The 25,737-nt window shown below is 45.7% G+C and overlaps 1 protein-coding gene across 3 annotated transcripts in view; it reads left to right on the top strand.

Annotated features, from left to right (window-relative positions):
• LOC135385603 (microtubule-associated protein 4-like) overlaps positions 1 to 25,737 on the top strand; it is a 73,454-nt gene that overhangs the window by 33,449 nt on the left and 14,268 nt on the right. For all 3 annotated transcript variants that reach the window (XM_064615028.1, XM_064615027.1, XM_064615026.1), the window contains exons 2-5: positions 4,010 to 7,347; positions 15,538 to 15,569; positions 20,041 to 20,167; positions 25,477 to 25,595. In XM_064615028.1, coding sequence (XP_064471098.1) covers positions 4,023 to 7,347; positions 15,538 to 15,569; positions 20,041 to 20,167; positions 25,477 to 25,595 — 3,603 coding nt within the window. In that variant the 5' untranslated portion in view covers positions 4,010 to 4,022. The remainder of the gene's footprint in view (positions 1 to 4,009; positions 7,348 to 15,537; positions 15,570 to 20,040; positions 20,168 to 25,476; positions 25,596 to 25,737) is intronic.

Here is a 25,737-nt window from a genome sequence, read left to right as displayed (position 1 = left end):
GAATGAAATCTCCTGTATTCTCGTTATATTTCTCTGTCACTGGAACGTTGGAGTTACAAGTTATCATGCAAGAAACTAAAGGCAATGGCCGAACAGTATTAAATATTTTTTTTTTCCTTTCGACAACTGCATATCAATACGCAATAAAAAGGCGGCTCATTCGGGATCCTAAAATAAGCGCTCATCACAACAGTACGATTGGTGTGCGTTCGGTTCATCAATTCGTTTATGCTGAAGTAACGGGGCACAGACACTTTTACAGAGCTACGTCCTGTGAAACCCATAATCAGGGAGAGTTCTCCCGGTCACGTACGGTAATTAAACTATGACTCCTTAATGTGAAGTTATTTCAGTCAGACGTCAGATCGATTCTCAGCCGAGCGTGCCCCGGACTGTCTAAAGTGCATGCATTCCCGTCGTCATAAGGGCAGAGGACTTTAATGAGCCAAGTCTATGCTGTAGGGTTTATAACTTCAATTAAGCGCCCTCTAAAGAGCTTCCCGAGATTTATGTACTGGTGTAACGAGGAAGTCGGTTTGCGACGTCTCAATAATTAAAAGGCAACTGCTCTGGACGTAACTACCGTTAAATAGGAGTGCCCACATCCGTTCTGCACCTGGCTGTAAGGAACATGAATGAGACTAGTCAACAGTTGTGCACATGCATTTCATGGCTGAACGCCATTGCGCGTTGAGCGAAACGAGGTAAAATCGAAACGTTTTGAGGAACGAAGGAAGGCAAGGACAACCAAGGTGTTTTGTGCCATTATCTTTTTTCAGATGCTCTTAACTTCGCGTGTTTAAAGGTACCGTAGATGATCAGACAGGTACTTTACGTTGACGGCACGTAGCTCGAGAGCGTGTTGCTTGTGAACACGCGGACCAAGTTAAAATGTGACAGATAATTTTTAATGTTTTTAATTTGTCAACAAACTTTGCTAGCTACGCCTGTCAAATAATCTCCAGTTCGTCAAGCAACAGTGATCTAGTACGTTCCTGTCTGACTGACTGCTTCCACGTGGCTGGTACTGTCTCGTCTCGTCTCGTGTCCCAACTTGTCTCGTCTTAGACCCTGTGTGGTCCGCATGCATTGTGGTTTTCCGCTGTACTTGACGAGTAATGCGCAGTCGGTGAACACTTCGACACAGTGTTGCCCGTTATTTTTCAATTTTAATTTTCTAATACACTATTAGGGTAATTGGGACGAAAATCGTAGCGTAAGAGTATGAAGGCTCAGGCTATCGAACAGATACATCTTCTAAGGCTGCAGCTCTACTGGTTTACGGTAGTACAAGTACTGGTATGGCAGTACTGGTGGTACTGGTTTGGTTTACGGTAGCGTTTAAAGAAGAATCGTAGGATACCCGTGTCACGCGTAACGCGGTGTGTGAACACACAAAGACGGGCCGAAAGACGGGCAAACAAAACGCCAAGCGGTAGCTATTTTTCCCTTACAAACAGAAAACAATGCAATGTGCCAACATCCTAATAGTAGAACGAATTTCAATCAACAGCGTTTTGCGGCACCTATTTACCCCCACTCCTTTATGGCACCTAGATGGCTTAAAAGCAAGTGCCTGCGGAAAAAGCTCTTTTATGCGTGATCCACAATCCCGTGGCGAAGCACATGCAGTCAATCCTCGATTTATCAATAGTTAATGCTCCTCGAAAGATCGTTCACAAATCGAGGGATTCTTAAGCCGAAGCTTGGAGTTCGCAGAAGGGCACGTTGTGACGCCTACATTGCATTACATTAATTTTGGAAAATACTTTGTAATAGCGCTGTATACCATCGTTTCCAATTTGTGTAAATATTGTTCAGGAGGTACCTTAATAATACCTTAATAATATTAGGCTTGTCTCGTCGTTCCTGTCCTGCATTCCGCCCTCGATATGCGTCCATTTCAAAGTTTGGCTCTAATGTGACAGCTGCCGGCCTCGGTAGCTCAGTCGGTAACGTGTTGGCTTGCTAAGCTCAAGATAGCGTGTTCGATCCCGACCGGAGACAGTAGCAATGTGGGAGAGGTGAACATTGCTTCCAGCACTGTGTGTCGGAGATTTTCGGTGCACGTCAACGGAACCCCAGGTGGTCAAAATTATCCGCAGTCCTACCCTGCCTCACGTGCAACGTGTCGTCATACTATAGAGTTAGACAAGCCTTACGAGTAACATCACGGCACCATTATTTATGTGACAGCTGCTTGCTCGTCCGTGCCGCAGAATGGTGGATCTTACGTCCTGCTATAGATACGTACAAGACACTTCAGGCTCTGCCACTTCATGGTCCTCGTCGTCTTTTGTCAGTACAGTTCAGATACTCTACTTGATTGGATGGGACCACATTTCTACGCTGTGTCCGCACTGCCAGGAAATAACACAGCGGGTGAAAAGTATGGGCTGGGGGTTATTAGAATAAAGCCACTACTATTGGTATTACCACCTGTTTCCACGACCTTTCAGCAGTAAACGCATTTCGCGGAGGGCCTTCCGCCAAGTGGTCCGAGACTAATGCAAGTCGCTATTCTGGCATGCTTGAGAAAAGCTAAACAGATGGAGAAATCAGAAATGAGGCACCGGCGTGCGAACAGCGTAGAACGAAACTTTGTGGAAGTGCTGCCGGCTACGTGCATCAGGTCTTTTGATTCATCCCGCCCATTATAGGGCATTCAAGCGACAGTAACGTTTCTCATTCGTTTCTTGGATCACTTACTTTTATGAAACCGTGATCTATAGTGCTGATGCCTCAATATATGAGGAATGTGCTCATTCTTTAAAACGACGCAGCTCACATAACCGAAAGCACTTCTCTATCTCTTTGCCGTCCAAGGGGCACTTTCCAGTACAACCCTTACATTTTCGTATTACAAATTATGTTTATGTTTACACAATCCTCTCGAATTACCTCTGACGAGGCAGAAGCTACCCCTCGAAACAATGTCAGACACCAGAACTTATGGCACACACTTTGCTAAATACTTCGTGCAACGAACGCACTAGATCTTTGGTTACATTGTCATTCAATTTATTTTCGCTCAAAAAGTTATTGTATGCAACCATTTTCAGCTGAGCGATGATATGGTGGTAACTCGAATCCTACCACCGGCTGTGCTATCTGAGGTTTTCCCTGGATTTTTCGAAGACTTTCCAGACGAATGTCGGTACAGTTCCCCCTGAAGTCGGCCCAGGTCGCATACTTACCCCCTGTCCCCCTATTCTCCCTGCTGTCCTCTCTCCATCTGTCCACATCTGTACGCCGCTCATAGCTACAGTTGCTTCGCGGCGCTAACACGGAATAAAAAAATATGATGTGGGCGTTTATCTTTGGGCGTTCCGAACGGTTTAATATCCAGACTTCAGAGGGACATGCTTATCATGCTTATTATGAGACATGTAAGCATACCCAAGGAGAAGGTCGGCCTGGCTATACCCTAAAAAAGTAACTAAAGTTCACTTGCTGGACACGCACACTCAGCTTCATCCAAGTTAACTCCCAGCTACAAAAGTCGATAAAAATATCAATACATATATGAAAACATTGATACCAACGCTTCGGAATAGCATTCATAATATCGACACAAATATCGATATCGTCCCCTCCCTTTTACATACATGAATAACATTTTCTTTTTTGCCCTTTGACGTGGGACGCGACATGGCCTACGTTTCTGCCTTTTGACCTTTTTTGACCTATTATTGACCCGGACGACCGTACATGCCCCGTTCATAAATCGAGGTAAAAGCGGCTGGGGTCTCCAAGGTTCCGCGATGAAACATGCATTAACCGTTCGGAAGTCATGGGTTCACAAACAAGGGGAAGTGTCTGTTCTCTGGAGGCGCTGTTCATAAAGCGAGGGAATTCGCAAATCGAGGGTTGACATACATAATCGTGCTGCTAGAATTATCTTTCGACAGATAGACGCGAATCCTGTCGGCGAACACAGCTGCATGCGTGATAAACTTGCGATGCCTCGTAGACTGCTTGCTTATTTTGGCTATGTCTTTGAGTGCAGTCGCCATCAACGCATGGACAAAGCCAGCACACATGACAAGCAGAACGAAGAGTCACATCAGGGCAGTGAAGGAAAACGGAAGGAATCAACAGAGCAGCCAAGCAAACCACAGTCTGCAGCCTCAGCGCTCAGTGATGCTTCAAGTAATAAAGCACAGCCCCCTTCAAACTCTGTTGACACAGGGCAGGAGAGTGCGGCATCCGCAACTTCGGGGCAATCAGTGCAAGACACAGCAGCGGACGCTACGGTACTTACCGTGACTGGACCGGGGTCGATAACAGTGAAACCGGAAACAGTACAATCAACGTGTTCGGCGGTGCATCAAACAACTACATATCCGGAAAGCGTCACTACAATGGCGTCAGAACAGCCAGCTGCCGCTGTGACTACGGGTACAAAAGAACAGGATCATGGACAGACGTCGAGTGTGACAGAACGCTTGGAAAAAGCAGTGCCTTCGGAACGGGATGCGTCTTGCACGCATAAAAATGGCGATGATAAATCCAGTGACTCTAGTTCTAACGTCGCTTCTAGTCAGGTTGAAGCCGCTATGGTAGTGGACCAGGCCTCGTCTGTGGCTCGTGATGGATCTCCCGAGTCATCAAGAGCTGCTTCCGCGGGGTCATCGACGCAGAATATTGATGAAGGCGCCAAAGGCGAACTATCTGCACCGCCTAGCGAGAAACAACTTCAACCAAGTTCATGTGATAAGACTGAAATTGCGCTAAAGGAAAGTAGCAAAGCAACCGAGAAAGCAGATTCGAGTGGGCAAGTTGAAATTCCGCAAGTGAGCGAAAGTAAGACACGTCCATTGCAACCGGCGCCTACAGCTACAGAAGAACCACCAGCAGCTACCATTACCAACTCATTAACGTCGCCTACATCTAAGCAAAGTGAACCAGAAAAAATATCTAGTGCCACGAAGAATGAAAGCGAACAACCCAGTGCCACAGACGACAGACCAAAGTCATCGATACCTCCTCCTCCCGTTTATGAAGAACCGTCTAGAGTACCTTCTGCCAAATTAGAAAAGAACGCCGCGGAAGACAAGGAACCAACATCAAACCAAGTTCAGAGTGCTACAACAAAATCACCAGATGTCGTGGAAGAAAAAATTCTTCCGCGACAAGCGTCTCTTTCTGGGATTACAGAATCATCTATGCCAATTGAAAAGCCGGATATCAATAAGCCAGTAGTATACGTTCCTCGAAAGGGAATTGAAGAAGAGCCACTTCTGGGAGAGACGGACGCATATTCGGATATACAAAAGCAGATAGAAAAGTTAATGGAAGATACTTCGAAGCTTGAGCCAGATTCAACTGCAGCCCCTAAAGAAAAGCACACCGAAGCCCCGGGAGGCAATTTGGCGTCAGACACAAAAGACGAAAACGTGCAAGGTGATTCTATTTCCGCAGAAGGCGAAACAACCCAGTCAGAAGTGAAAGGAAAAGAGGAGAGCACAGAAGGTAAACCGGTGGGAGAGGCGTCAAAGCCGGACAACATTCCAGAGAAAGACTCCAACTCAATTTCTGAAACCAAAACGGGAGACGCGGACACCGTAAACTCGGCAGAACAAGCGCCTCGTAAAGCAGATGCAGAACCCGAGAAGACAGATGCCGAAAAAAGCATTTCAATAGTGGAAGAATCCACCAAAAAGGAAGGAGTTTCAGAATCCGTGCCGGCCGCTGATGGGCTGGAGAACAGTTCTGGGGACGGATCAGACGCTAAACTGAAGGAGGTTGAGCAGACGACGTCACCTTCCGGGAATGGGAAGAGCGAAGAAACGGATAATAAACTTACTTCCTCTCAAACAGATGAGAACACAGTCGAAGGGAAAGCGGAGGTAAGCGCTGCTTCTGTGGACGATCACACCGAGTCCATACAAAAGCAGCAAACCGAAAAGGAAGCAGATACAGGAGCAGCAGGTAAAGGGGGTGCATCAGAGGCGGTCGCAGATGAGGTCGAAAAGCACGATACAGAAAAACGTGATATTGAAAAGGACACTCACAAAGAGAACGCCGAAGAAGAAAAACAACAGAAAGACGCAGAGACAAAAGAAGCCACCTCGAAGGGAGACGAGGAATCCGCAACATCAAAGTTGCCTTCTAGTGAGCAGAAAACTGAGGAGCTTCCGATGAATGAAGTGGCGACAGATGTACCTGAACCAACCACATTGTCAGATAAAGATAAGGCATCTAGCAAAGAAATTGCATCGATGGAAGAAAAAGAGGTATCGCAGGAGGAAACCAAGGAACCTGACACCGTCCAAAGTGTCACATCTAGCAATGAGGAGGCTCCAGGAGAAGTCCACGACGACAGTGAGAATAAGGAATCGACGAAGGCAGCACTCAGTAATGATACTGAGCTGAGCGAGGAAAAGTTGACGCAGCCGGATAAGGAAGCAGAAAGTGAATCCCGAATAGAAGAAACAAAAGATGGGATAGCTACGGCAATAGAAAACCGCAGTAAATCTGCGGAGCAAGCAAGTGAGCAGACGAGTCAGTCTTCGGAGGTAGATAAAGATGTCAGCAAAAGTGAAATTCCTTCTGAAGCAGAGCAGGACGCAACGAGTTCTTGTGACACAGAGCAACAGAAGAGTGAGCCTCCACCTGAATCTGACAAACAAGAGGAAGTGGCAGTCAAGGAACAAGAACGGGTCTCTGATGAGACAGTTGCTCAAACTAGTTTAGAGCATGAAGTTGTGGAAGCTGCTGGTAAAGCTAACAACGAAGAGGTGACCGATGCTTCTGTTCCTCCTAAACAGGAACCAACTGAAACAGGCGACGATGGAGAGCCACAGAAAATCGAACCACATGTCGAAACTGTCGAAACTGCCGAAGTGGCCGACGCACCTTCTGCAGAGCCAGCATCTGAGGAGAAGGCCATACAAGAAGAAACAACAGAGTGTCCAGAAGAGAAGCCATCTGAAGAAGAAAACATTACCGCAGCTCCTGATGAAGCGCAAGAAACGGGAGACGCCACTGCGAAACCTGAAGAATTTCTTGATGCCGAGAAAGCAGTTTCTGAATCTGGAGAGTTAGAATCACAGATTACGGAAGCAGCGGATGAACAAACCCAAGAGGCGGGCGTTGCTGAAGAAGCCTCCGAAACTGCTAAGCCCTCTGAGGAGGTCCCAAGTGAGCCACCTGCAGAAGAAGCGCCTTCCGAAGTCGAAGCTGTAAGCGAAGTTGTGTCCGCCGCTACAGCTACACCCGAAGTGTCTGCTGAGCCCCCGCCGCCGCCGCCGCCGTCTACCGAGACCAAGAAGAAACCCGCACCCAGGTCACCGTCGAAACGCGTTTCTACGAAGACCCCGCCCAAGACACTCGACAAGAAAGGTGGGCACCATAGCCGACGCGATCGTCACGATCTCGCGGTTTATGCGTGGTTCCTTTTGTGGGGTCTCGCCGAGCAAATTAGGAACGCGGACACAATTAAGTCAAAGGATCCTTGTTTGCGCTGCGGGCGCGTGTAGCATTCAAGTCTTACTTTCGCGTACGTCGAGGTAAGCCGCCTCAAATTCAAGAGGTGCTTCGTTTCGCGAACACCTATACTGTGGCTGGCCAATTGTTCACGTGGATTTGGCAGGCGATGCGGGGTTTCAGTTTCGTGCTACCCAATCCTTTCCATGGGTGGCTTGGAAAAGGTTAGTTAGAGTTAAGTCTGTTTTTCTTGGTACTCTTTTTGAAGCATGTCAAGTTTGAAACTTACTTCTGAGTGCAAGACAAAGGCAATATTGTTGTCTAGACAGTGCATTTCAATTACGTATGTCTGTTTTTGTGTGTGTTTGTGTTTTTACTCTCCTTAGGTTAATTTTCCTTCTTTTGTCTTCTGGAGTAGCCAGTCTGACGTTAAACTTCAATCATCACCTTTATCTGTCCTGATACCCTTAACAAAGCAAGACGATTGCCTCTCTTGCAGCGTGCTTATGGGCACGTAGGACATCCGGTCTTCGCGTGTGCTAAATTTATGTGCGCGAGAAAGAATTTAATTGATCATGAGGAACAATTGTAGTGTGGCTGTGCGAGAGAGAAATAGATAGCCTATATTGCTGTGACCACTATCAGCTTGAGATGAATGGCAGTTTGCGAAATAATAATGGGGCCGTGATGTTACACGTAAGGTTTGTCTGCCTATAGTATGGCGACATGCTGAACGTGCCGCAGGGTAGGACTGAGCATAATTTCGACCACCTGGGGTTGCTTTGACGTGCGCAGGAAATCTCCGACACACGATGCTGGAAGCAATATTTGCCTCACCCATATTGCTACCGTCCTCGGCCGGGTTTGAACCAGCGATCTTAAACTCAGCAAGCCAACACGTTACTGACTGAGCTAACGAGACAGGTCCAGTTTGAGAACCGTTTGATTTTTTATTTAAACCGTCGCGCAGTCAGCCAAAACAATTAAAATAGTGGTGGATGACTGGCGCGGGCCGATTTTGTTTTCGGCGTGTACCGCTCGATTTTCTAAATACACAAATGTTGCGTACACGTATGACTCATGACACTACGAGACCAACGTAAGATTAGTAGTTGCTAGACAGAGTATTATTCGACACGGAACATGTTAAGAAGTATTAATAATACGCCTTTCACAATACAACAACTACTTTGTTTTAATGATGATGATTGGAGAGTTACATAGCCAGGGGCGACACTCTACCCCAACTGCTGACGGTAATGTGGTGAAATATAATAATGAGTCCCCTCACAGTGTGGACCAAAGTTTACGGTGTCCAAAAAGTACACTATGTCATTTGCGTTATAGGGGCCTGCTGGTAATGAAGAGACTAATTAGAGCGAAATGCAATGTTCCGACGGAGGTGCACTCTAGAACTAAAAGAACAGAAATACGTCGAAAATGAGTATTTCCTTAAATGATCGGCGATGTCGAGCTTGCGAACCGGGTGTATCATAAGCGAAATTTACGGGGATTTCGTAATTGAAAGCAATAAATGCCGCACTGCAGCCTGTAAAAAAATGTGGACAAAATATTACCCGATATAAAGGCCGCACTGAAGCTTTCTTTTTTTTTATTGTCACATCTTTTCACGTCATTTTTTTTATTCTCACATCGTCACGCTTTTAGTATCACCGCTAATACCCAAAGCAAAACTAGGGATACTCGCGAATCATGCGCACACATATCATTTGCACACCCCGTGTGCACTACTATACAGGCACATAAATATGTAGCAGAATAAAAAAACCATTATTCTCAACGGTTCTGTCAAGCCTATACAGGTGCTCTCAAAGGGTTGTTCTAGGGAGCTTAATATGTTACCGCCTAATATGCTCCTCCAAAGTATCACGTTGGGCATCTTGGCATAAGGACATTTTCAATAAAAACTGCTCGAAATTCCTCAAAATACACACACTAAGACAACTTACTATCCTATAGAAAAACACTTATTGTGGTTAAAGTTCGTGAGCGGTGTGAGAAAGATGTTTTCTCAGAAAGAGATGTTAAAGAATCTTCTGTATTGATTACGAAGTCTCCTTATCAGCTTCCGGTGCCTCTTGGTATGTCGTGCTCGCATTTTAGTTGCTGTTGTCCGTGGTGTAATGTGTTGTAATGTGGTGTTGTGCTGACGTCCAAGACGTCCGCAAAAACAGGTCTGTTTTTCGTATTTTCCTCAATTTGTTTTTTCGTTACATATTTGACAGTTATCGTGCAAATGCCGACCGGAGAAGGGGACTCGATCGTTGCAAAGGGCTATCTCTGAGTTCCACGTAATGTGCCTTTGCTCCGTCTCGAGTTCACTTTTTAGGTAATGCTTTATTATGAGGGAAGAGGAAGTCGACCGCACTGCCGCCACCATACATTCCATTTTTGGTTCCATCTCCATTCTTTGCTCTTGGAGGAAAGTACTCCCACCGTTTTGCAAAGAGGAAAACCACAAGCTTTGAAATGCTTTTCGTTCGTCGAAATTCTCACGGGATTAGAATAACGCGTTATAAACTTTTCAAGCTTCGCGGACTTCAAATAAATGAGCGACAATAGATAGGGTCATAATTTCAATGCTCAGAAATAATACGAAACCCGTACAAATAGCACCAGGCACGGCGAAGGAATACTTGAGGAGGATCTTTTTTTTTTTTTTTTTTTTTTTTGTGATGGCTTGTTCCAGTGACGTGCAGAAGTAACTAAAAAAGTACTACTCATTCTGAAGCTCTGGATCCGGAATTCCATCTGTAGTATCTGAAGCTCCGCCGCACATATAATGGAAATAGCAGAAAAGAGTAATATATATATATATATATTTAAATTTCGTAAAGTCACTTAGTAAGCGCCGTGCTGCAGCTTAGTTTTCCGCGTTGGTCTCTCGAACTAATGAAATATTCAAATCCGATTTTGTTGATTATTTTTTGGCCTGTCACACTTGGCCCCAAACTGTTAGACCCCGTGTTCCTCGCTTTTGGTATTAAGTCATGCGAACTTCGCTTATAGTTTATCAAGTCACATTATCCATTCATAATTATGCTTTCACTTACGCACGGTGGAATCTCAATACACAGTAATTATAAGAGCATGATATAATTATGCGCAAATATAGACTGAGTGTCCCATGGGCACAGTCTCTCACACCGTACCTCATCAAAATTGGCAGGGCGGTACGCTCTTGTTTCTGCGGAATGCATCGCACTGGAACTCGCGGGTCTGGGTGTACACACGGACTCAAATGCTGCGCAGCAGTGCATAGGAAGCACTGGCATTAGTGGCTCGCTATAGCTCCACTGGTAACGTATACCTTCTATCAAGTTCAGCGTGACGAAGGATGCTGTACATCCCTGCAGTGGGTCCGGTACCACTGTGGGTTGAACGGGAATGAAGAGGCTTACAGAGGCGCAGGGATTGCATTTCAGTTCCGGAACAGTCGCTCCCAAGGTCACAGGAGGGCATTCTTGTCTGATGTATTACGTCGATCCCGCTCTGATATTTTATGTTCGAGACCGTTCGCCACGCTACCATGCACCATGCCTCCTCTTTGCACAGAAGTCGCCTTAATGCAGCCTTCACTCCACGATTCAAACAGAAACTCTGATACACCGACACAGGCTTAGGCTCCAACCGCGGTGCGGTGGCGAATATTGAGCACGTGCTTAGAAACTGTGCCTTACACAAAATGGGAGATACAAATATTTCCTGTTCAGTTGACCAACATCCAGAGGAAGCCGCTCAGCCTTGCTGCGATTCTATAAGGTCATGTCATAATTGTAATGGGGTAAAGTATCGCCCCTGGCAATTAAACTCCTCAATTATCATCATGAAATAAAGTTTTTGTTGTTGTTATTGTTGTCTACTGTAGATGCCAGCAGCCGTTGTGCCTTACGTGTATGTATCCGCACGATGCTGTGGGTCAACATGGTATGCCTCATTTGTTAAGTGTCCGAGTGTGTGTGTGCGTGCGCCCAGTTTATTATCTCACTCATATAATAACCTACACGTAATGGATAAGGTACCGCAACTCCTTCAGTGAAACACTTCATGTCGTCGTCATCATGTATCTGTCGTTGTTCCTGTTGCAAATGTAGATTTCGATTCGTACACTTCTCCCTGCGTACTCAGACTGCGAGCTAGACCACGCTAAAATTACCCCTCCTCTTACAATCTGTGACAGTGGACATTTCAACGTTATTTGAAAGGTATTGAAACGATTGACACTTCACGCTGATTAAATGGGGACTGAAAACACTAATGTGTTGGAAATATGCACGAGTAAATTTACAGTTTTACTTTCGCCGAGTGCAGTCTATCACATTAAATGTCACTTCCACTACGCTGTGCTACACTGCATAAAGGTGTCAATCGGAAAGGGTGGCAATAGCGATACGTTAAAGCTGTACGCACGGATATAATATTAGAGTGTGCGGCAGAATTTCTTCGTATTTATTATTATTAATATTATTATTATTGTGTTTTTGTTTTTTCATTCATGTAGAATAGCCTTTCATTGCCTTTTGCTAAGAATTGCCTTTTCATTCATGTAGAAGTCCTGTCTTTCTGTTTTTGTGTGTAGCGGACTCGGCCATGCTGACTGTGACATATAAATAAGGAGAAAAAGGACGGTTTGGAGTTCGTGCAATGTTCGACGCCTCAACGATACCATAATACCCAGTTCCCACTCGATCACGCCCGACGCGACGTCGCTTGCGGGTGGTGCAAACAGACACGCATATCCTGCGTTCTCAGAGGGGAGAGGACGAGCCAAAAAGTTTAACATGCCGAACTTTCCACGCCGTTCTGCGGCGTTTGCGAGACAGAGGGGGGTGTCGAAGTAGCTTGCCATTGTTGGTCGCACTCAAGTGGGCATCGAGAGCTCGCGCGACCGATGGTCTCTTGGCCAATGAGGTGACATGGCCAACCCACGCCTCCTCGTTTATCATCTGCTGGTTTTCGCCGTTGTCGTGGCAGTTTTTTCGCATTACTTTGATTCCCGGACGCTTCTGACATTGTGATAATTAAAAGTTAACGGTAATGAGCTTTAGAAAGATTGAAATGAGGGGAAATCTGCGCTCACTGCATGTAGGGTTCACAGAATACACTAGAAAGAGAGCGGACCGAGGGAATGCCCCGAAGAGTCTCGTCAACCAGCAGACAGAGCGCCAAGCTTCTCGTAGTGAGAACACGAAAAAAATGCTCTCTCCTGACGTCCCTCGACGTCACCATTCGCGCTGTGATGCGCATGACGTTACTTGCCGTGTTCAACCATAGCCTCCTCGTGGCCTCCGCGTTGAAAGAGAGAGAGGAAGCTTTAAGGGCTGAACTACATGCAGCGATTTTTGAGAGCAATCGTCGCGCACGGCAACGTCGCATCAAGCGCGACGAGGTGGCTTTTCGGGTCCCGAACCATAAGGCGCAAGAACAACGCGATGTTGCGCACACAGTACCCAGATGTGCTGGTCGTACGCCTGCTAACACACCCGTGATAAACATGCACGAAACAACTAAATATAATGACATGTGGAGTACCCCCGCATTACAAAAGCACATCTTGTACCGACCGAAAGTGGGGGTGTACGTATTCAACACTGACAAAAGAAACATGTCTGTAGGTGGCGTAATGGGCAGCATGACTGCGCACAATGGTACGCGCATCCCCACTTCAGTTTCTTTTTCGTTTTAAGCGTTTCGTCTATTTTGTCATCGTCTTCGTCACCGCTTTTTGTTTTTTTTTTATAATTTCGTTTTTTATTTTCGTAATCTCTTCTGGAGACGTCACAAATCGGCGCACGGTCTTCATCCATAATGCATTCATTATTTTCGACCGACATTGCTTGCGACGTCGCCGCGAAAACAAAGAGAGCAGCGTCGCAGGCCCTTCGCGCGACAAGAGCTATGGGTCGCGCGACGGGAAAATCGCGCTGGTTACCGCGCCATGTCGTTTACCCTTGCCGGTATCTAGGTGGCGATACCATAGTTGAACAATATGCGAGGCTGTGGTTCAACTATGGTATGCGTTCAACCACCATCACCTAGATACAGAAGCCTGATCCTTCCATTCCTTCGTCACCTGGACACTTACGGTCAGGATATCGTCTGCTTCAGCAAATCAAACACACTGTGCTGCGGCTACCAGTGGCTGCTCATGCAGTCTCGTCTCCATAGCTACGGTCACCGAAAGCACGATCGTAATTGGCGGATTCTTTATGACTACGTCACGTCGTTTAATCAATCAGGCCTTGGTTCAACTCGCCCCACAAGGGTACCAACGCACACGGCCCTCGCAGGTTGCACGCTATATACAGCAGGCTGTGAACAAGAGCAGTTCTTTTATATCATCGATATATTACACTGCACTCGGGTCAAGTAAGCACACGCCTAAAATATAGGACCAAAACAACCTAAAGCTAGCGCGGCTGCTTTATGTTAATCTTTTTTTTATTTGTTTGTATCGAGGTCACGCCTTAAGTGAACAGTGCGAAATGTGCACGTTATGCTGGTCACGAGTGTGCACACTTATAACTCCAGTAGACATTCACTTTCCACACTTCATTTTACTAAACTCATAAAACCCGAGACCGGGGAACAGATGGGACACACATGATCTCCAATTCAGAGTTTTAATTATTTCAGGGTTTTAATCATTTTCGTCATCATGTACCACCTCGCCTGTGACTCCGCACGAATGACACGAAGTGCTAGTGTAACTATATCTGTCCGTGTGACTAGGGTGTTACTCCCCTACTCCTTTCTTACAAAAAGGCGCACATTGTATGCAGGAAAATGTAGTGGCAGGTGTAACGCCGGAAGCTTGGATGGTAACTCATGTACCTGCTGAACGCGCGAGGTGATTTATAGGCGCAACACAAGGTCCTGTCCAGAGTAGCTAGAATCTGAGATGCACATTGGAAATAAAGCGTTCCGAGCGAATTTGTAATCCAATTCCCGTAATGGAACGGCCTCTCCTCAACTGTAGATGCAGGGCCATCGCGACACTTTCGATCCAATCTAGTTACTCAGGATGCCAACCCTTTTATATCCATTTGCAGAGTAGCGACCTAACTAAAGGCACAGCTGCCGTTTGGAATGATGGAAATATCACGAAACAGACATTTTTAGGTGCTATGTAGGTCCGCCTCCAGCCAAACCTGCCTGGTCCTAATTGCCCTAGGTTTATATGGCCACGTGACACTGCGTGATAGTGCCACCACCGCATGATCGCGAGACTATGTTTTCAAAAATGGTGTTGCCAAAATTTACCGGCAACGATTATCCTCTAAAGCTACAGCATGCAAACGCGTTCGGCGCAATGCCCAAAGATGAAGGCTTGTTTCTTTTCTGTTTTGTTTTTCCTCAGAATGATATAATCCGGATGAAGCAATTCAACAAATAGCTTTCAGAAGCATAAATTCGCTCTCTATGATACAGACTTCCTCGTACAGGAAGGAGGCCAAACTGTCACTAAACGCTCTCTCCGCTTATTACCACCGGCACGTGGTGGGCATACATAATACATACTCAAGGCCTCAGGTTGCAAATTTGGCTCGAGTGAAAAGTGCGTGTAATTTGAGACGAAGACGTGCGCTACAGCTCAGGTGTTTTCACATGCTTTTCTCATCGTCGCTATAGTGTTTTCACTCTGTCTTTAAATTGCGTTTAAATGGCAGTTGGGATGTGCACAACGAAGCTGAAAGAGCTGTTGCTTCAGTAGGCGCACAGGGGTGCGCCTTCTGCTTGTTGCGAGAGAAATTGGTCCTGTTTCTTTTTTCGTTTCGCTTACGCTTGCCGTTGACAAGAGAGATACTCAGCCGCTTCGGATCGGGAAACCTCTACACTGAGCAACAGGAAAATGATGGCATCGATGAGGCTTAGCTGAACTGCGTTTCGCCCCTGAACACCGAGTTAGTTGTATGACGTGTTTCCGACTAGACTGAGTGCATGGTCCTTAAACTTATTCATATGCGTTTCTTTTTCTTGTCTTTTACTATTGTCTTTAATTAGGTAGCAATTTCTGCCAGAGAAAATGAACACATTGCTATTCATTTCTTGCAAAATTAACTCCCATTCTTGTCTCCTCGACAGATTCCCCTGCTGGTCAAGATGCCAACTCCAAGGTGAGCAAATGCAACTTCTTTTCTTCCAGTGGAAATTAATAATCATCATCATACACACTGTATGCACATGAATATCTTGAAATGCGTGATTGGTCGAACCCTAAATGGTTAGTATGTGCCGTACGTCCTGCATATACTAGCAATAAATGTAAGCATATTATACCACACATGCAAACAACGTAATATTGGAGTACGATCAACAACATTATCGCTATATCGACCTCGGTGGACCACGTCGAATGTGGGAAAAACATAGTGTAAAGAAGTGTTCTCGCGAATGTTGCCAGACATGTACTAAGTACCCACGCAAAGGCTGACTGTAAAGGTTGTGTCACCCACTTCCTGTCGAGCTTGCCTCTTGCTGACTTACCGCTATACTCTCATTTAAAAAAAGCAGTAAATAAAGATTATGCGTGGTTTATCTGACCATCACCCTTTGACAATCAAGAACTTCAGGCGCGACAGTGTTTCCAATAAAGCATACCCGCTTCGTAACTCAGGATCGTGTGGTTTAAAGTAAATATACGAGTAATATGCGTGTAAATATAGGAAACTATACGTATACGTAGAACGCAGCCCACTTTCATTAGGAAAAAAAAAAAAAACTTCTTTCCTTAATTTCGCAGAGTCTACTAGCATGTTCAGCTACGGTTCCCATATCATCGTCATCATGTATTTCTCTCTCTCTCTCTCTCTCAGCTACGATTACCTACATATTTCACTCGTGCGGTTTGTTCGAGCACAGAAACCCACAGAACAGATGGCAGCGTATGTCCTCGTCCACGTTCGCCTTTTATCGCGACTACACAAGCAAGCGAAAACAAGAAAAACTAACGTGGCAGCTGAGTGGACGAACTGGGCTGGATTGCCGGCACGTGTGACCTATAAATCACGCCCAGAGCCATCCGTCACCAATCACGCTTCTTGTCGGACAGTAGTAAAGAGTGGAGACACATTACCTGACTTGTTTTTAATCTATGTGAGGGCCATGCAGATGGCCATTTCATCCAAACTATGCATACAAATTGTAAGCTAGGGAAAGGACTAAGGGGCGAAAAGGTTACCACATCCTATTTGAGAACTTGTGCCATGCGTGTCCGCTTACTGACTCTCAAGTTTGCGGGTTCGATCCCGGTCGCCCGCAGCTTGGCGACGGGGTACAAGCTGCTTAGAATCGCCGTCTTCTGCGAAGGACGTTAACTACGGTGTGCCGTGCGCTGAGATTTCGTTAAATATACCATAAAGCAGCAGACATAGAGTTTATGTTGACGGCGTAGCTTAATGTGGCTTGCAAACCAAGTGGAACAAATCAGAAACGTGACAGAGAACGCTGAATATTTTTAATTTGCTAGCAAAAAATGAGGTCAGACCGGGTCAGACATACTGAACACGAGCGCAAACAACTACAATCTTAAAAATGAGTTTCACAACATAGCACGCTCCTAGGCTGCGTAATGGTTACAAAATAGGCTCCGCCCCCCGTTTTCAACAAATCAGGGGCGAGAACGTTGTCATTCGTGATGATGGTTGGCTAGGAGCGTCTATGTGGTGAAACTCATTTTTAAGAGTGTAGGCAAGGACGAAAGTAGACAACACAGTGCTAACTTCCAACACCTGTTTACTGAAACAACAACGAAATTATTATAGAATGACTGCAGCAAAGGTTGGCGACCCCCTGCTAGCTCCCTAGCAGCGACCTGCATTATTTAGATAGGTCTTTTCCCGCTACCATAAGTGAACGGAAGGTGAGCTAACGCACTTACCGCCCAAATCTTCTATACTCATAGCCTAGATTATCTCACGTGTAATCTGGTTGCCTCTTCTTCCGATAACCGCACAATTATTCAGAACCGCTTCACACTCGCACCTACCGCAATGACGACCTACCCATCCTTCTCTCTTGTTTTTGGCATTTACATTATGCTCCCTTTACCTTGTGAGATAACCCTAACAGCTTGACGCCCTTACGCGTGAGATAATCGAGGCGATGAGGATACAAGAGTTGGGTTATACGTGCGTTAGCTCACCTTCCGTTTACCTATACGGAAAGGAAATTGCTTATCTAAATAATGCAGGTCGCCGCTATGGAGCTTGCAGGGGGTCACCAACCCTTGGTGCAGTCGTTTCACTAAACAGATGTTGGAAGTTATCGCTGTGTTGTCTACTTTCGTCCTTGTCTATAGTTGTTTGCACTCGTGTTCAGTACGTTACACCAACAAGCCCAATCATCCACCCTGCTTGAGGCGAAACAGTGCAGTGCATTAAAAGGGAGTCTGGCCATTAGGAGGAGCCTAAAAAGAGGGGCTCAACCTGTCAATCAAACTTGGGCACATTTTGGTTGCCGTTTTCCATGAGGACCGCCATGAAAACAAAAATTTCTCCAAAATGGAGGATGGTGCGTGCTTGGAACGGCGAAGCGGATATTTCGTGACACGTTTTCCATAAACTACTCTAATTTAGTTCTGTTAGAATATATCCTCTTGTATCGATCTGCAGAATCGGTTTCAACTTTCGTTCCGCCACCATTATTTACGCGAAAATGAAATGTCTCGTCGCTAACGTTAGGCCTATACTTAAGACCGAGATTCCAAGAAAATAGCAAGAAAGACGCCCCTGATGTGTAGGATCTTGCATTATATCATTGAATTTTATTTATACATGCATCTTTGCGCATTTTCGATTCCATCTACTTAGGTTACGTGATTTATAGGTTCATACCAGCAGCCGCCTGTTACAAAGAAGCGGTTCTGCAGCTTCCCTGGCCAATCACTTCTCCCAGCGACCATTTTTGCAGTTCTAGTCTTCCCAACATGCCTCTCTCCATGCTGAAGGCCTTGATAAAAGTGGGCGCAAAATCCGTCGTTTTGGTCTGTCACCAGTGATATCCGTTTCAGTCCAAATCAATCCAGTTTCTCCAAAATAGTGGCACTCAGTAAATAAGAGTGAGCTATAAGTACTGGATGGCTTGCAATAATAGAGAACTGTATTCCGACCTGTGATTCGCTAGATACCTCAAAAAGTAGCTGGAGCCTCATGTATATGCAGGTCACATAAATGGCCAGACTCCCTTTTAATACAGGGCACTGAAGTAAAACGGCTCGGGGCGACTCTAGTGGCAAAAATCCCCAGTTCCTTAAGCAACAGTGATCTACGTTCCCGACTGACTTGGTGCTCCTCATGGCTATGTAGCCGAAACGTAGCCAACTTCCTTTATTTTAGACCCAATGTTGTTCATACACGCGATGTAGTTTTCTTCTCTATAATTGAGAGCAATGCGCATTTGCTGAGCACTTCGACATAGTGTTGCCTGTACTTTTCAATTCCAGTTTTCTAAAAAAAAACTACGAGTCCAACTGGGACAAAAATTGTATCGTAATAGTATTGAGGGCTCATGCTATCAAATAGATGAATCTTCAGAGAGTGCACCAGTACCGCATTGCGCGGTATCTTTAAAGACCTCTCGGGTGACACAATTAATCCAGAGACCGACCACTGCGTCGTCGTTCATGATCATAGTTGTCTCGTGACGGGTGAATGTCATGAATTACCATCACCATTTGTACCACGTTTCAAGGTACCGTAAAGCAATGAGCACATCTACACTCTTAAAAATGAACTTCACCGCATAGCACGCTGCTAGCCAACCATCATCTCGAATGATATCGTTATCTGCCCTGATTTGTCGAAAGAGGGAGGCGTACGCCTTTTTTGTGACGCTTATGCTGTTCATAATTGTCACAAAAAGGCGTACGCCTCCCGTTTTCAGCAAATCAGGGCAGATAACGATATCACTCGTGATTATGGTTGGCTAGGAGCGTGCTATGCGGCGAAGTTCATTTCTAAGAGTGTATGGTGTCGTCTAAGAACTTCCCGCCTATAAATGCCGTGCAACATAGCACACGCGTGACATGTCACTCTAAAAAAACATTTAACCTGTTGTCGAAATTGCGGTAAAATCGGTTACGGCGACGCCTGGTGTGAGACAACCCGTATTTTTGCTTCCAACAATGCTTCCAGAACACCATGCTTCCAGAACTTTGTTGTTGTTGTGAGTTTGGTTTCCGCGCTACACGTCGTAGACGTCCCTGTTTTGTGCCCAGTGCTTCCGCATGCGATGTAGGTTTGCCGCCGTACTTGACGGACAATGCGAAGTTGGTGTCTACTTCAGCACAATGTTGCCCACAGGTTTCAATTTTGATTTTTTGTAAAAAAAACTGAGTGTGATTAAGATGAGAGTTGTAATGTTAGAGTCCTAAGGGGTTACGTTATTGAATGAACTGATTTCATGAGGGTGCGCCTCAACTGTTTTACGGCATCTTTAAGTGTTTCCGAGAATTCAGCCGTAACTGCGGTAATCGGATAAAAAAAAAAAACGAGATATTCGCAAAAGTTGAAGGAAGTATACCATGTTTCATGCTTAGTGCCACGTGTTCACGTTGCCAAAGTTCTCGGATCTTATTGTTCAACGCAGGGTCCAACGTCGCCAAAGAAGGGGCTGGAAAAAAGCAGTTCCTCCCCAAAGAAGAGCGTTCCTTCGAAAAACGGCGTTACCTCGCCTTCTAAGACTGCCGCAAAGACACCAGGTTCCGAGCAAAAGAGTAAGACAACTTTGTTATAGTGCTTCAGCTATATCCCAAAGGGCTAGTTTGCTGTGAAACACGACTATTTGGTTGTTTCCGTATATTCAGAATTGAGGGCGTTACTCGGCAAAGGGAACTCGTTACGAGTTAAAGTACTGTGTGGAAGCTGTAACCAAGTTATCAACAAGTTGGAAACATGAAGTAATGGTTGCTACGTAATATGCAATGCTTACTAGAGGGGAGAAACGGGGTACAGTTGCAAAGTCATACTTGATGAAAAATGCAGGGGGAAGACAGGACGGGCAGACCAAAGACGCAGTTCTTCTGTTTGGTCTCTCCGTCCTGTCTTCCTGGTGCGTTATTTATAAAGTGTGCTCGCTTTAGCTCTTCACCTCTGTATAATTAATTCATAATTTGTATGTAATTGATGTAATTGATGTCACAATAGGTGTACAACACGGTTTATTGTGTTTTACAGTAACGAGAGTTTCATTTGTTCGGATTAAACCCGGTTCCGCCAGGATTGTTTGCCCCGGAATCAGCTTCCGACCGATTCGGGTTAAACCCGATTTCTCCCCGCTCTCCCCCGACAACGGGGGGGGGGGGGGGGATCGAAGTAGCTTGCCGTTGTTGGCCGCACTCAAGTGGGCATCGTCACGGCTATAGCAAAATAAAAAAAAAATGGGGGAGGGGCAGAGGGTTGACGGTTTCAGAGTGACCGTGCACGCAACCGGCGCGCTAATTTAAAAAAAAGGAACCCCCAAGTTCCAATGTTACCTAAGAGAGGAACTGGTTCCTCAAGAATTGCTGGAACTCAAACTGGTGACGAGTTCAGCTATATGCTGCCACAAAAGTAGCTTATAGGTACGGTAACGGTTATTTGCAACAAGTTACCCGAACAGTGAAATGCAAATGCTTATGGATGTCCATACAGCTTACTAAAGTAAGTAGTTACGAAGCTCTTGCAGCAAAGTCTTATTACGTTCGTTGCAAAGGAGACACCAAAATAGTGTCCCAAATCTAGTACATACTTTGTTGTATACTCCTCCCCTCCCCAACGTCGATTGCACATAATAAATGAACGAACCACTTGTTTTTGTTTTTTGTTTTTCGTTAAGACTGCCTGTGTTGATGTCTTCTGTGACCAACATGGGGATTGTAGAATACTCTTGGTGATCAGTTCTGGATACACACCACGTCTGACATGAGCTATGACATAACCAGAGAGCGGATTTTTAGGCACTAAAAAACTGTGTTTAGGGCTCACTGTGGCTAAATGTGGCTTAGGCGAATTTAGGCTAAAAAAACTGTGTTTAGGGTGTGTTTAACTTAAAAAAAATTGTGTTGAGGCGCCTAAAAAGGCAGTTAAAAGACTAAAAAACGCACGTATTTTCCAGACAAAGGCACTAGCAATATAGCTATCTGAGAAGCAGTAATCTGACGTGTCGTTCTGCAAATAGGATGCGCTAGATCGTTCCCCTGCAGTCGTATCCACATCTTCTAATAGCTGACACAAAATGAGATGATCGAGCTTAGTTTGCAAGCCATGCTTTGATTTACCTAGGCTTGACGCCTGACTAACCTATCCTTCCTTTCTTTTTTGAATAACCATGTCCCACTCCACTTGTTCGTACAACGGAAATTTCGTGCAACATCAAAAGTCTGTATTTTCCAATAGAAGTAACTACAGGCATCATGGTAATCCATCCTCAAACTCAATTACGACAGCAATCATACAAGAGACTAAGAGCCACAGCAACTCGATAGGGGACGTGAGGTCTTGGAGACTGTCAGCTGTCTCCTTCTTGAATGCATAAAAGCAGAAGTAACCAGCAGCATTTATAATTGTTCGGACGTAAAGTTCTGCTTCCTGTCGCTCAGAATGATTTCGTACACTGCGCAGAGAATAATATAGGCGATCGAAGCTACCGGTGTGCGCTTGTACGAACAAACGTATTTACGAAGCATATCGTCTGGGACAGTCGAGTCAAAGAGTCACCATAAACAAATGCAAGGAAGGCAGCGGTCTGGAAACCAGAATCTCTTTCGAGGACGTTGTTTACTTGTTGCACACTTTCTGCACCACAAATAGTTTGAAGGACGGCCTCAAGTGCTCGACGTATACGCCTTCCATCACTTTGAAAGTGCAGTAGATAGTGTCGTCTAGTCGCTCCAGCTGCTATATGCTATCCAAGACCACAATCAGTGAAATATGCGTTAAGAAAGCGGATATCAGCCTCAACTGTCTTCCTGAAGAAAGCCGGCTATGCAGTTATAATGAAAGCAGCTTCGTTCAGTGAGGAACTACTCATGATACATTGGACAGCGAAGTAAAGTATCGTATTGCTTCCCGTCGGGTATTCATGGCCTGGAATGGTAGAGCAACGTCTGGCTGTTGGTGTTTAAGGGATACTTGAGGAAGACCTTCACTGGGAATATAAACATATAGTGTAATCAGTTCTGATCTTGTCATAAACTTGGTAGAGCCCGTGCGCAAAGCATGTGATGTAAGCCATGTTGGGATAGGGCGGCCTAAGGTGCATAGGGATAGGACGACCAAGCAAACGAAGCTATCGTGAGGAACCGAACCAGTTCGTTCACCTCTGTTGGCTCCATGGACAGCAGGGATGCATTGACAAAAGTGACATAACCCTTCTATCGACATTGTCAGTCGGTTTCGAAGAAAGGAGATAGGACCTGGTAATTTCATTTTTATTTTAAAAACAACAACAACAACAACAAATAGATCATGACTATGGCCTGGGGTGATTCACCGCTGGAGAGCAGTACACTACCCCATTACACGCGAAACATGAGATGTGAGATATGAAATTGAAGTTATGTGCAAGTACAACACTTGAACTCCCCTTCACTGGCTGCTCAGCGCTACGTCGCACAAAAGGAAGGTGATGAAAGAAACACATGAAAGAAGCGCCAATGGTCCTTGATATGCAGGGGAGGACCCTACAGCATCTGGAGCAAACCGGTAGACAAGAGGAACTCCAAGAACATCAGAAGACATCGACGGTGTTACACATGCCTCTGACATGGGCCAAGAATTGCAGCCACGTTGAACGTCTGTCGGCTAGTACCACTCAGCTGAGCACGGAGTTGCCGCCTCTCCGTTTCGTAGAGCTTACATTCTATTAGGGCGTGCTCAATGTTCGCTACGACGCCACATTTGGAGCATACGCTGCTGTCACAGTATCCGATCCGGTACTTGAATTGGAGAGTGAAGGCTACATTGAGACGAAGCCTGCGCAGGAGGGACGTAAAGCGTGGTAAACGGTCTGGAACTGAGAAGGACAAAGTTGGATCCACCGAATACATGAGAGACGAGCTAGTGATGTCCCGACTGCACTGCCGGCGAGCTAGTGGCTGAATGAGCTCATTCAGAAGTGATCTCGTGTCTCCTCTTGATAACACTATTGGTACAACCGTCCGACACTGTGTTGAGCAGCCGTTGCCGCCCTGTTGGCCTCTTCGTTTCCGCTCCAACCACAGTGACCCGGGACCCACTGCAGGGATATATGATGACTGTGATCGCTTAGACTCTGAATTTGATAGACTATATCAGTGACAACTGGGGCGAGCGGTCCACGTATCCCCATGTTGGCTATACATTGAAGAGCAGCCTTTGAATCTGAGTAGACGACCCAGGTCCGCGGATCGTGACACGACGTCTTACGCAGAAACAACAGGATAACATATAGCTCAGCCGACGTTGATGATGTGCGGTGTGAGAGATGGTATCCATGCGACACACCGTCAGTTGCAATAACAAATGCAGACGATGAACATTCATGACTGGTGGATCCGTCAGTGAAAACTGTAGTGTGATTAGTATATCGACTATGCATCATATCCGCTGCAAGCTGTTTCAGAACTGATGTAGGCACTTGGTTTCGTTTGACGTTAAGACCAGGAATTGACAATGCGATCAATGGTACTGGAAGTGACCACGGAGGCGTCGTGGACCCCACTGATTTTGCAAAAAGCCGGGGAACCTTAGGTTTCACTTCCATGAAACAGTTGTATGCAATACTTTGCTTCCGGTGACAAACTTTTGCTATTAGTGGATGGCGGCGGTGGTGAGCTCTGAGGCGCAAGTAATGGCGAATGGTCTCCCTCTGCCGTATGACTTCAATGGGTATTTCGCGGGCTTCTGCTATCACCATCCGCGTTTCCCCAGCTCTCGGGACGCAAGGACATACCCTTAAGCTCCGTGCTAGAATACACCGCAGTCGTTGTTCTTGCGTCTGTGAAATTCCGTGCAAGACTGGTAGGCTATATAGCAGAGTTCCTCGGACTAGGGCTTTGTGGATGGCCAGAAGAGACTTCTCATTCATTCCCCACTTGGGCCCAGCAAAGTGGCGAATGCCGGAAATCGACTGGTGTGCCTTTGTGTCGAGGTGATCGATATGTTTCTTCCAGGACAAGTTGGCTTTTACTCGGAAGCATATGCATCGGTATCAGCTCTTCCTTGGCGATACGCCTCTTAGGCAGGTAGCACACCATGGATTCCTGGGTGTCATCCTAGACTCCAAAAACAAATACTAAAACAAATATTCGTTTACGCATTTATCAGCACTTATTTATGAAAATGATTTAGCACATGATCAATGACATTAGCACCCCGGTGGATTGAAGGAAGAGAGGCATACTTCAGATCTATTGATATTCACGTGCGCAGCACCCCGTACGCAGCTTCGTGGCATTTGACATCAAAATCAAATATCAAAGGAGCTTGAGCTGCTCGGGACATGAAGATTTGTTCTATGTTTCAATGTCCAGTACACTCTTAAAAATGAACTTCACCGCATAGCACGCTCCTAGCCAACCATTATCTCGAATGATATCGTTATCTGCCCTGATTTGTTGAAAACGGGGGCGTACGCCTTTTTTGTGACACTTATGGTGTTCATAATTGTCTCAAAAAAGGCGTACGCCTCCCGTTTTCAACAAATCAGGGCAGATAACGATATCATTCGAGATAATGGTTGGCTAGGAGCGTGCTATGCGGTGAAGTTCATTTTTAAGAGTGTAGTGGATGGCCTTGCATGCAGATGGCGCCGCCATTGCTCCGGCGTTACCACGCGTATTTGGGTAAGTCGATAAGAAAAATCGAAAAAAAAAAGAGAGAGTTAAGTAGCGTCAGAATGCATTCGGCATTAAAAATGTTCGCCAGCATCATGCCCGGTATAAATATAGCACCCATAAAAACGTGAGTACTCGGCCATGAAAGTCATGAATTCTTCATTAGACGTATTATCCATGTCGTCATGTCTGCGGTGCTGTTTCTATAACGGGTTCTCATTTACTTCCAGAACTGCCACCTATCAAAGCCCCTGTTGGACAAGCGCCTCGCCCAGACTTAAAGAACGTACGGTCGAAGATTGGGTCTTTGGATAACATTAAGCACCGACCGAAGGGTGGTGAGGTCAAGGTAAGGCCACAAAGTTGCAAGTGTGTGCCCCCTATAGTAAAACCCTACCACATAAACAACAGTATAATGAAACGCAGGGTGCCAATATGTTTATTCCTATAGATAAAGGGTGTAAAGGGGGATCTTCATAAATATACGTATA

The sequence above is a fragment of the Ornithodoros turicata genome, chromosome 2, assembly GCF_037126465.1.
Source record: "Ornithodoros turicata isolate Travis chromosome 2, ASM3712646v1, whole genome shotgun sequence".
Classification (NCBI taxonomy): Eukaryota; Metazoa; Arthropoda; class Arachnida; order Ixodida; family Argasidae; genus Ornithodoros; species Ornithodoros turicata.
This window is presented reverse-complemented; position numbering and strand designations above follow the sequence as displayed.